Raw genomic sequence first — 11,505 nt, 5'->3', positions numbered from 1 at the left:
TATGTGTATAAATGAATATATATAAATATAAAACAACAACAACAACAAAAACGTTAATTACTTCACAAAGCCCAGGTCATAAGTTTGATAAACCCCAATTTATGAATTATTAGCTAATATGCTAACACTTGTACTTAACTTAATGGTCTGCACTTTAGGTTCAATTAGCACCGGTCTGGTTGGTTTTGGGTATGGCTTTTACTCTCAAACTACAGAACAACCCAGATAAAGATGCCCAGTGGTAACACAGACATATATAGTTTTATACATTGTTTTATCTAGAAGTAATGTTTATCTAGATTACGTAAATTACTGTACCATAACCTACCGTGGCAAAGGAAGAGTTTGCAACGCTACACGTTTTCCCGCGAGATGGAAGGCCAAAACAAAACAAAAAAAAGGCTTTATTTATTTAATTATATATTTCTTTATTTCTTTATTTATTATTATTATTTTTTTACTACAAACTATTTTTAATGATACAATATTTGGAAATGTATTATTATAAATCTGCATATATTGGTTTAGTGAAATTAATTTACGTTATGTTTTGTTTGGCCAACATAATAAAACAGGCGCGTTAATCTGATATATGCTTCAGAAATCACAATTAAGAACAAACTACTAATTAATTTATTGATGTCCCTGCGATCAAATACAAAACAGTAAACATATATTTATATACCAATAGAATAACAATTTCAATATGTTTATTATAATAGCCTATTTCATTCTATTTTAAATATTATATGGCATTATAAAACGCAAAACTACACCATAAAATTATATGTTTTTAAAGGTTGAGAGTTGCTGGAGGTACAAATAGCATTTTTTTAAAACCGTATCGATTAAATAGGGGCTTTATCAATAGAAATGTACATTTCTGTATAAAACGTAGCTATAAAAAATAAATCGATCTGATTTCCTTTTTTCAAACCAGAATTTTATAAAATGGCGATGAAGTATAGGCTATTGCCTTCTGCGTTTTGATCTGACGCATAAGGCAAGCAATTGAAAGCAATGGAGTTCTTTACGCGTCGACAAACTGACGCCTAGGGCGACCTTTGGCGTCTCATATATGACGCGGAAGGCACTTGACCGTTCTGCAGTTTTTGACGCCTCGGGAGTGAGAATGGGTTGGGGGAAGCTGTTCTGCAACATCATCAACACAAGACTTGTACACTTCCTTACAGAGCACAATGTCCTCAGCAAAAGCCAAATTGTATTCTTAACAAATTATAGAACAACAGACCACATCTTCACCCTTCACACCCTAATTGACAAATACATTAACCAAAACAAAACCAAAATATTTGCTTGCTTTGTAGATTTCCAAAAGGCCTTTGATTCAATCTGGCATAAAGGTCTGCTGTCAAAACTTCTAGAATCAGGTATTGGTGGTAAAACATACAATATTATTAAAACAATGTATTCAAACAATCAGTGTTCAATTAAAATTGGAAATAAACAGAATTCTTCACTCAAAAACGAGGTGTGAGGCAGTGCTGCCCACTATCACCGACCCTCTTCAATATTTACATCAATGAATTGGCTAAACTCCTAGAGCAATTAACAGCACCTGGCCTCACACTACATGACTGCAACATAAAGTTATTGTTGTTTGCAGATGATCTGGTTCTGCTGTCTCCTACAGAAGAGGGTCTACAGCAGAACCTAGACATTCTGAACAAGTTTTGTCAGACCTGGGCCCTGACTATTAATCCTAACAAAACTAAAGTACTAACATTCCAGAAAAGACCCACATGTCAGGGAAAGAGACACAATTTCACCCTTGGTATGACCAAAATTGAATATGCCACAAACTACACATACCTCGGGCTGAAAATAAGTGCAACTGGTAAGCTTAATTTGGCTGTGAATGAACTGAAGGAGAAAGCAAGAAGGGCCTTTTATGCCATCAAAAAATCTATCCAAATTGAAATACCAGTTAGAATCTGGCTCAAAATATTCCAATCAGTCATAGAACCTATTGCATTATATGGCAGTGAAGTATGGGGTCCTCTCCTAAATCACGAATTTGAAAAATTGGACAAAAATCCGATTGAAGCTCTGCATAGTGAGTTCTGTAAGAGTATTCTCAGAGTACAGAGGAACACACCGAACAACGCATGCAGGGCAGAATTAGGCCAATACCCTCTACTAATGCGCATTGAGAAACGAGCCATCAAATTTTGGAAACACCTAAAAACGAGTGACCCCAACTCTTACCATTTTAAAGCCCTTAAAAACCATGAAGCGAACCCTGAAAAAAGTCACCTGATTCAGATGCTCCTGAAGCTGCAAAAACACACTAACATAACTAACAACATCCAGAATCAGGAAAATGAAATATCCATTCACAAAATTCAGCCCAATCAAATGTATGTTTGTAAGTATTTTAATTATAATGACCAAAAGCTATCCATTAACTTTAAAGTTTAATTGATTGAATTTGTTTGTTTTATAATGACTGGGGCGTTTTATGTATATGCTCATAGATATTGGTTTTCTTTACACACTGTCATGCTTTTTATAAGGTCCTCTCCATAGATGTAATGATTTTTACAACTCATATATAAAACATTTAGTATGATTGTAAGTATTTTAATTATAATGGCTCAAAATAAAGTATGTTTGTTAGTGTTTTAATTTAAATGGCTCAAAAGATATCCTCATAAACCACATTTATAATTATAGTGAATCACATAAAACCATATAAGCATACAAAACTGTGTTCTGATAAATCATATAAACAAGTATAACCAGACATACACACCATTGAATATATATATATATATTGACATTTATTCTTGTATATAAATAAAAATATGTATTTATTTTCTCACACCCTGAAGAAATGTATCCTGTCATGCGGTCGCTGTGTGGTCACAGGAAATCTGGAGACATCAAAAATGACCCTGCTAGCTATAATTTCACCGGTCAGAGTTCAACCATCATTAATCTTCATAAAATCCCTAAAGCCATCTTTAACACGTCACGGGATCATCTCCGGAATTTTAATTATGTCTATTTATACACATCCGGACATCAGCAGGTCACGAGGGCGAGGTCAAAGAAATGTCACAGAGGGGGAGGTCAAAAGTTATGACATGTTATGACAGGTCAAAGGTCAAAGTCATTAATCATTTTGACATAAAGGAGATGCCATTACTACTGTCTGTCTCTGAATCTCCCATCAGGGAAGATTTGGTTCTCTCTATCAATTTGAGCTATGAGAGAGTTTTCAGCTCCAAATTTCCACAGTATGTCATCGTTTTCATGTATCGCAGTTACATTATTGTGTAGAAGAACAGCATCTCCCTCCATCACTGACAGTGACTCACCAAACACACCTGGAAAACATGAAGATGTTTTACACAGATTAACACTCTTAATGGTTTACAAAGCTGAATTTGTTTGCCGCCTGTAACTTGTGTGAACTGAATAACATCCAGAACAGCAGTAGAAACACACAAACAACTGTAAGGGGAGATATCCAAACAGGTAGATGTGTGTCAACCAAACATTTAATATTTAATATGTTTGAAGGTTATCTGCTAAACAGCAAAATCAATATGTCAAGGACATAATTTAATTAAGAAATAAGTAAACAATGATTGTACTTAAATAACTGCATCTTAAATTCTACAAGTTAAATTCTGCCTGATATTTTCAACAACCTTTTTATATTAAATGTTATTAGATAAAACACGCGTAGAAAAACTGACTCTTGGTTTCCACACATATATGTCAGATTCATTTTTTTTCTTAATTTCCTTTCTCTTTCTTTATTTCTTTCTTCATAATTTTTTATGATAATCCGTAATTCATGATTTGTACCAATCAATTTGTATTTGTAATTCTTGGATATTTAAATCTTTAATGTGTCTTTTCTATAAAAAAAGACACAGACTTGAAAGCTCTTGGAGGATTTGTCTTTCTGATCCAAAGATGCTGACATTAACTGTACTTCCAATAAGTTTTAACAGTTTTATTGTCATTACTTTTCCAGGCCTGGAAATTTTAATTTAATATTCCCAATGGACCTGAATTTTAAGTAAGTAGAACTTACAAAAATAATTCATCTAGTAAAGTAAAAGCCATAATAATGTTGTTATAACTTACCAATCAGGTGACACCAGAACAAACAGAATAATGCAACTATTTGAAACATTTTCTTCAATAGCTCAGTGTCTGATCTGAGAAGTCTATCCACTTAAAACACTCAAGCTATATGTGAATCCTCCCACGGCAGCGTTTGACCCTCCTAGTTTATATGCTGTATTTGCATGTAATTTATTGTTATAGTTCTTTTGGCTTTCTCTGGCGTATTAACCATTTAAACTGTTCTTAATGGGTGGAATATTCTTTATTTTTGTCATTTTACATACTTTTCAAAGGGTAAATATGTGACTGGTTGGTTAAAAGTTTTTAAAATATTGTGTGAATTGTGGATGAACTACATTTCATTGTAAAACAGAGTCTTACCCTCATGGTTTTAATAATGTTGTTTAGATATCTTCAGTTTTCAATTTTTGTGTATGAATAAAAAACAATGTTTAAGATAAAACAGTGTATGATCTTATGATGCTAATTTACTGGTATTTATCTGAGTCAAAGTGAAACCTGCTGTGGTCTGGGTTTTTTTCTCACAGAAATGTGGTTTGGTCTGTTTGGTGGACAAACTGTCATGACTCTGGGCTGTGGGTTTTTTCCTCCTCCACCGGAGGTCGCTGTTCTATTCCATCCACACGCCATGCCTCATCTCACACACCTGTCACTCTGATTACACAGCTGTTCCCCATCACACACAGACTATATTAGTCTTCACTCACCCACCACTCGTTGAGTTTGCATTGTTTGGATTGTTTTGAGTTCGGTCTGTGTTTGAATCTGTCTTGCTTTTGTCTTAAGTTCCAGTAGTGTTGTGCCGTGTTGGCCCTTTGGTTTTGTTTGTTTTATTATTATTTATAATAAATTCACTCTTCCCTGCATCTGGACCCAGATCTCCTTCTACACACGTGACAGAATGCAAACTCCAACAGTGGGTCCAGCGGGGGAGATTTCTTTCGAGGCAGCATCGGTCGCTCGCTTCAACACCATCTACGCCTGTTTGGCGGCGATGGACGCCATTAGCGCTGAGGCTCTCTGTTCCGGACGCGGCGGTGACCGCTCTCTCTGTTCCGGACGCGGTGGTGGCCGTTCTCTCTGTTCCGGACGCGGCGGTGACCGCTCTCTCTGTTCCGGACGCGGCGGTGACCGCTCTCTCTGTTCCGGACGCGGCGGTGACCGCTCTCTCTGTTCCGGACGCGGCGGTGACCGCTCTCTCTGTTCCGGACGCGGTGGTGACCGCGTTCTCTGTTCCGGACGTGGCGGTGACCGCTCTCTCTGTTCCTGACGAGGCGGTGACTGCTCTCTCTGTTCCGGACGCGGCGATGACCGCGTTCTCTGTTCCGGACGCGGTGGTGACCGCGTTCTCTGTTCCGGACGTGGCGGTGACCGCTCTCTCTGTTCCTGACGAGGCGGTGACTGCTCTCTCTGTTCCGGACGCGGCGATGACCGCTCTCTCTGTTCCGGACGCGGTGGTGACCGCGTTCTCTGTTCCGGACGTGGCGGTGACCGCTCTCTCTGTTCCTGACGAGGCGGTGACTGCTCTCTCTGTTCCGGACGCGGCGGTGACCGCTCTCTCTGTTCCGGACGCGGTGGTGACCGCGTTCTCTGTTCCGGACGTGGCGGTGACCGCTCTCTCTGTTCCTGACGAGGCGGTGACTGCTCTCTCTGTTCCGGACGCGGCGATGACCGCGTTCTCTGTTCCGGACGCGGCGGTGACTGCTCTCTCTGTTCCGGACGCGGCGGTGACCGCTCTCTCTGTTCCGGACGCGGTGGTGACCGCGTTCTCTGTTCCGGACGCGGCGGTGACCGCTCTCTCTGTTCCGGACGCGGTGGTGACCGCGTTCTCTGTTCCGGACGTGGCGGTGACCGCTCTCTCTGTTCCGGACGCGGCGGTGACCGCTCTCTCTGTTCCGGACGCGGCGGTGACCGCGTTCTCTGTTCCGGACGTGGCGGTGACCGCTCTCTCTGTTCCTGACGAGGCGGTGACTGCTCTCTCTGTTCCGGACGCGGCGATGACCGCGTTCTCTGTTCCGGACGCGGCGGTGGCTGCGCTCTCTGTTCCGGACGCGGCGGTGACCGCTCTCTCTGTTCCGGACGCGGCGGTGGCCGTTCTCTCTGTTCCGGACGCGGCGGTGACCGCTCTCTCTGTTCCGGACGCGGCGGTGACCGCTCTCTCTGTTCCGGACGCGGCGGTGACCGCTCTCTCTGTTCCGGACGCGGCGGTGACCGCGTTCTCTGTTCCGGACGTGGCGGTGACCGCTCTCTCTGTTCTTGACGAGGCGGTGACTGCTCTCTCTGTTCCGGACGCGGCGATGACCGCGTTCTCTGTTCCGGACGCGGCGGTGACTGCTCTCTCTGTTCCGGACGCGGCGGTGACCGCTCTCTCTGTTCCTGACGAGGCGGTGACTGCTCTCTCTGTTCCGGACGCGGCGGTGACCGCGTTCTCTGTTCCGGACGTGGCGGTGACCGCTCTCTCTGTTCCTGACGAGGCGGTGACTGCTCTCTCTGTTCCGGACGCGGCGGTGACCGCGTTCTCTGTTCCGGACGCGGCGGTGACTGCTCTCTCTGTTCCGGACGCGGCGGTGACCGCTCTCTCTGTTCCGGACGCGGCGGTGACCGCGTTCTCTGTTCCGGACGTGGCGGTGACCGCTCCCTCTGTTCCTGACGCGGCGGTGACCGCTCTCTCTGTTCCTGACGAGGCGGTGACTGCTCTCTCTGTTCCGGACGCGGCGGTGACTGCTCTCTCTGTTCCGGACGCGGCGGTGACCGCTCTCTCTGTTCCTGACGCGGCGGTGACCGCTCTCTCTGTTCCTGACGAGGCGGTGACTGCTCTCTCTGTTCCGGACGCGGCGGTGACCGCGTTCTCTGTTCCGGACGCGGCGGTGACTGCTCTCTCTGTTCCTGACGCGGCGGTGACCGCTCTCTCTGTTCCTGACGCGGCGGTGACCGCTCTCTCTGTTCCGGACGCGGCGGTGACCGCTCTCTCTGTTCCGGACGCGGCGGTGACCGCTCTCTCTGTTCCGGACGCGGTGGTGACCGCGTTCTCTGTTCCGGACGTGGCGGTGACCGCTCTCTCTGTTCCTGACGAGGCGGTGACTGCTCTCTCTGTTCCGGACGCGGCGATGACCGCGTTCTCTGTTCCGGACGCGGCGGTGACTGCTCTCTCTGTTCCGGACGCGGCGGTGACCGCTCTCTCTGTTCCTGACGAGGCGGTGACTGCTCTCTCTGTTCCGGACGCGGCGGTGACCGCGTTCTCTGTTCCGGACGTGGCGGTGACCGCTCTCTCTGTTCCTGACGAGGCGGTGACCGCTCTCTCTGTTCCGGACGCGGCGGTGACCGCGTTCTCTGTTCCGGACGCGGCGGTGACCGCTCTCTCTGTTCCGGACGCGGCGGTGACCGCGTTCTCTGTTCCGGACGTGGCGGTGACCGCTCCCTCTGTTCCTGACGCGGCGGTGACCGCTCTCTCTGTTCCTGACGAGGCGGTGACTGCTCTCTCTGTTCCGGACGCGGCGGTGACCGCGTTCTCTGTTCCGGACGCGGCGGTGACCGCGCTCTCTGTTCCGGACGCGGCGGTGACCGCTCTCTCTGTTCCTGACGAGGCGGTGACTGCTCTCTCTGTTCCGGACGCGGCGGTGACCGCGTTCTCTGTTCCGGACGTGGCGGTGACCGCTCTCTCTGTTCCTGACGAGGCGGTGACTGCTCTCTCTGTTCCGGACGCGGCGGTGACCGCGTTCTCTGTTCCGGACGCGGCGGTGACCGCTCTCTCTGTTCCGGACGCGGCGGTGACCGCGTTCTCTGTTCCGGACGTGGCGGTGACCGCTCCCTCTGTTCCTGACGCGGCGGTGACCGCTCTCTCTGTTCCTGACGAGGCGGTGACTGCTCTCTCTGTTCCGGACGCGGCGGTGACTGCTCTCTCTGTTCCGGACGCGGCGGTGACCGCTCTCTCTGTTCCTGACGCGGCGGTGACCGCGTTCTCTGTTCCGGACGCGGCGGTGACCGCTCCCTCTGTTCCTGACGCGGCGGTGACCGCTCTCTCTGTTCCTGACGAGGCGGTGACTGCTCTCTCTGTTCCGGACGCGGCGGTGACCGCGTTCTCTGTTCCGGACGCGGCGGTGACCGCGCTCTCTGTTCCGGACGCGGCGGTGACCGCTCTCTCTGTTCCTGGTGCTGCGGTGTCCGCTATCTCCGTGCCTGACGCGGCGACGTCCGCTATCTCCGTGCCTGACGCGGCGACGTCTGCTGAGGCTCCGCTGGCAACAAGGCCTGCTCGCGTGACTCCGCTGCACGGGCCTGGCCCGCCGTCCCTCCCCCTGATTTGCCTTCCCCCGTTCCTCCACCCTCCAGACTCGTGGAACGTCTGGGAGCCGTTCCGTGGGGAGGGGGTACTGTCATGACTCTGGGCTGTGGGTTTTTCCTCCTCCACCGGAGGTCGCTGTTCTATTCCATCCACACGCCATGCCTCATCTCACACACCTGTCACTCTGATTACACAGCTGTTCCCCATCACACACAGACTATATTAGTCTTCACTCACCCACCACTCGTTGAGTTTGCATTGTTTGGATTGTTTTGAGTTCGGTCTGTGTTTGAATCTGTCTTGCTTTTGTCTTAAGTTCCAGTAGTGTTGTGCCATGTTGGCCCTTTGGTTTTGTTTGTTTTATTATTATTTATAATAAATTCACTCTTCCCTGCATCTGGACCCAGATCTCCTTCTACACACGTGACACAAACAGCTTGTAGATCAGAATGGGCATTCAGAGCTTGTATGTTTAGTTTGTAGGTGAAGGGTTTCTTCCTGTGCTGGTATGTGAACGTTTTTTAACACCCTTTAATCTACAGAAACAAAACACATGGCGAGAAAGTGTATGTGACAGAGAGGCAGAGAAAAATAACAACAAAATCATTACATCCGCAAGTTTAAAATCACTTTTTAAAATTTCTACCAATTGTTGAAAAACATATGTGGTCTCCAAACTTCCACCATTCTGCTGACTTGTTACTGCGTTTTATTTTATTTTTGTTATTACTGTTTTCTCAAGTTTTTTGCAAGTTCCCAGTCTGGTGACTGACTTGAAATGCCATATTTGGCCAAACCTCTGAAATGGGCCGTACTATTGACGTCTGTATATCCGCTAAACACATGCTAAACATACTGATGGGCCTATTGTTCATATAATCCTATTATTAACGCTATTATTAAACCATAAATTTGAAATTACTAGAATATTTTGAACAAAAAACATGTAACAACATTAAACTATGTATGTATACTACATAAAATACTGCATAAAAAAAGTAGTTAACACTACTTTGGTTGTATGTGTTTTAGAAGGGGTATATATGAATCAGGATGTGGTTTGTGTGATGTTCTTTAAGACGCACAAGATCATCCATGAGACACGTGTAGGTTTGTCTGATGAGTGAATGTTAAGTCTGTGACTGAAATGTTTTGCCATTCTTTCAAAAGCTGTTGTTTTTGTTACTTTAATCTTCTTGTTGTGTGAGGGCCAGTTTTGCACTTTTTATTAAGTTTTCACCTATTTTGCCTAAATCGCGACTTACATACATACTTTCCTGTTTGTTGTACTATCTCAGAAATGATCTATAAATAACAAATGGTGGTCGCATAAATGTATAAAATGATTAAAACTGGTCAGTTTCCTGTGAACACTGATGTTTCCTGTTACATAGTGTTGTGATGCTTTTATTCAAAACTCTAGATGGCGCAAATAAACATCATGAAAATGATGATAAACGAAGGAGTAAATATGAGTCAAAGATATTGGTAAAACAGATCATTGTTTGCTCTCTGGTAATAATAACTGTCTTTTACAGCTTCCTAGCAGAAATACACTGATCAGCCGCAACATTAAAACCATTAGCCTAATATGGTATAGGCCCACGTTGTGCTGCCCAAACAGCTCTTATGCATCAAAGCTGAATCATGGACTCTCCAAATCCTTCTGAACATCTCCTGTGGTCTCTGACACCAGGTTATTAGCAGTAGATACTTTAAGTCCTGCAAATTGTAAGGTAGGGTCTCAATGGATTGGAATGGGATTTGTTGCTCCAGCACATCCCATAAATTAGGAGTGCATGCCCAAACTCAATCCTGGAGGGCTGCTGTCCTGCAGAGTTTAGCTCCAACCCAAATTAGACACACCTGAACCAGCTAATCAAGCTCTTACTAGGCATACTAGAAACTTCCAGAGTGTGTTGAGGCAAGCTGGAGCTAAACTCTGTATGACTGAGTTGGATTGAGATCTGGGAAATTTGGAGGCCAAGGCAACAGCTTGACACTCATATGCTTCTGACACTCACATGTCCATTGTAGGTGATTTTAGTGTTGCTCAGGGCAATTTAATCTGCTAAATGTGACTACAGAGCATAAAGGCATAAACATTAAAGAGCAGTTCATGTGGGTTTTGGAAAATATATATATATTTTTGCAGTTAGTTTCATAGCTATCCTTCAATGTAAAACAGTCTGCAAAGCTGTTAAAAGCTGTCAAAAAGTGCATTATACATAAAGATTGTCTCTCAAAAGAAAGAGTTGATATTTTCAAATATTCTGCCTGTTACCAATATACGTCACTGGGTAACACATTAGCATAATCCATGCCTGCCCATGAAAACAAACAGTCCGACCTGCCCACAAATACTTATGCTAGTTAATCATGTCATGAAGCCACAGAGTTTGTTTTCATTGCGGAAAGATGATGTTAAGAATCAGTGGTTGCATTTTTTTCTCCATGATACAACAGCATTACAATTGCTCCTGGGAACACATTCGTGAAGGAGGGATTGTTTTGCAAGGTGGAGCTTTGGTTGGTTGCCTGGTTATGCGACGTGATATGCTAGAAGTTCTTCTCAGTCGGAGTTGCAAGACTTTGAAGAGTTTGGCAGTCCTAAAGCTTCAGCTAATTCAGTAGAGTTTTGGATGGCACAATCGTACGCTTGGTCAAGCAAATGAGCGCAGGTGAAAAGCACTCAAACCACAAGAGACGAAAGGTTAAAAGCGAAGAGCGAAAGGCCACAAACTGTTAAGCGGGCCACCTAAGTCCATCCTACGAGGCTAGGGTCCAATCGAATATTGCTGTGGGGTCTATCCACGCCCCCATGCTGTTCCTCCTGGTGCATAAATTATCATGAGACTCAGATGATCGAATCTCTGCAAGTTTTGATATTAACTTCAATAAACAATTTTTCAAAAAATTTTCGTAGACTGTGCAGCACTCATCTCAACCATTAATTCCACATCAAACAAGGGTATAAAGGCATATAATGCATAGATTAAAACTCCAAGGATTACATAAAATAAATCAAGCATATAAAAGACATAAAACCATGAGTCCTTGATACCATTGCTCTAATAGCAATACTATTAAGTTGA

General features: G+C 45.2%; 2 protein-coding genes across 2 annotated transcripts in view; one reads left to right on the top strand and one right to left on the bottom strand.

The window, feature by feature from the left end:
- The window catches only part of LOC141338353 (uncharacterized), a 6,635-nt gene extending 4,914 nt beyond the window's left edge, over positions 1-1,721 (top strand). Inside the window, exon 4 of the mRNA XM_073843875.1 lies at positions 1,655-1,721. Within this exon, the coding sequence (XP_073699976.1) occupies positions 1,655-1,721 (67 nt within the window). The remainder of the gene's footprint in view (positions 1-1,654) is intronic.
- Positions 1-11,505, bottom strand: part of LOC141339276 (uncharacterized) — a 727,444-nt gene that overhangs the window by 537,665 nt on the left and 178,274 nt on the right. The window lies entirely within an intron of this gene.

The sequence above is a fragment of the Garra rufa genome, chromosome 7 (assembly GCF_049309525.1).
Source record: "Garra rufa chromosome 7, GarRuf1.0, whole genome shotgun sequence".
Classification (NCBI taxonomy): Eukaryota; Metazoa; Chordata; class Actinopteri; order Cypriniformes; family Cyprinidae; genus Garra; species Garra rufa.
This window is presented reverse-complemented; position numbering and strand designations above follow the sequence as displayed.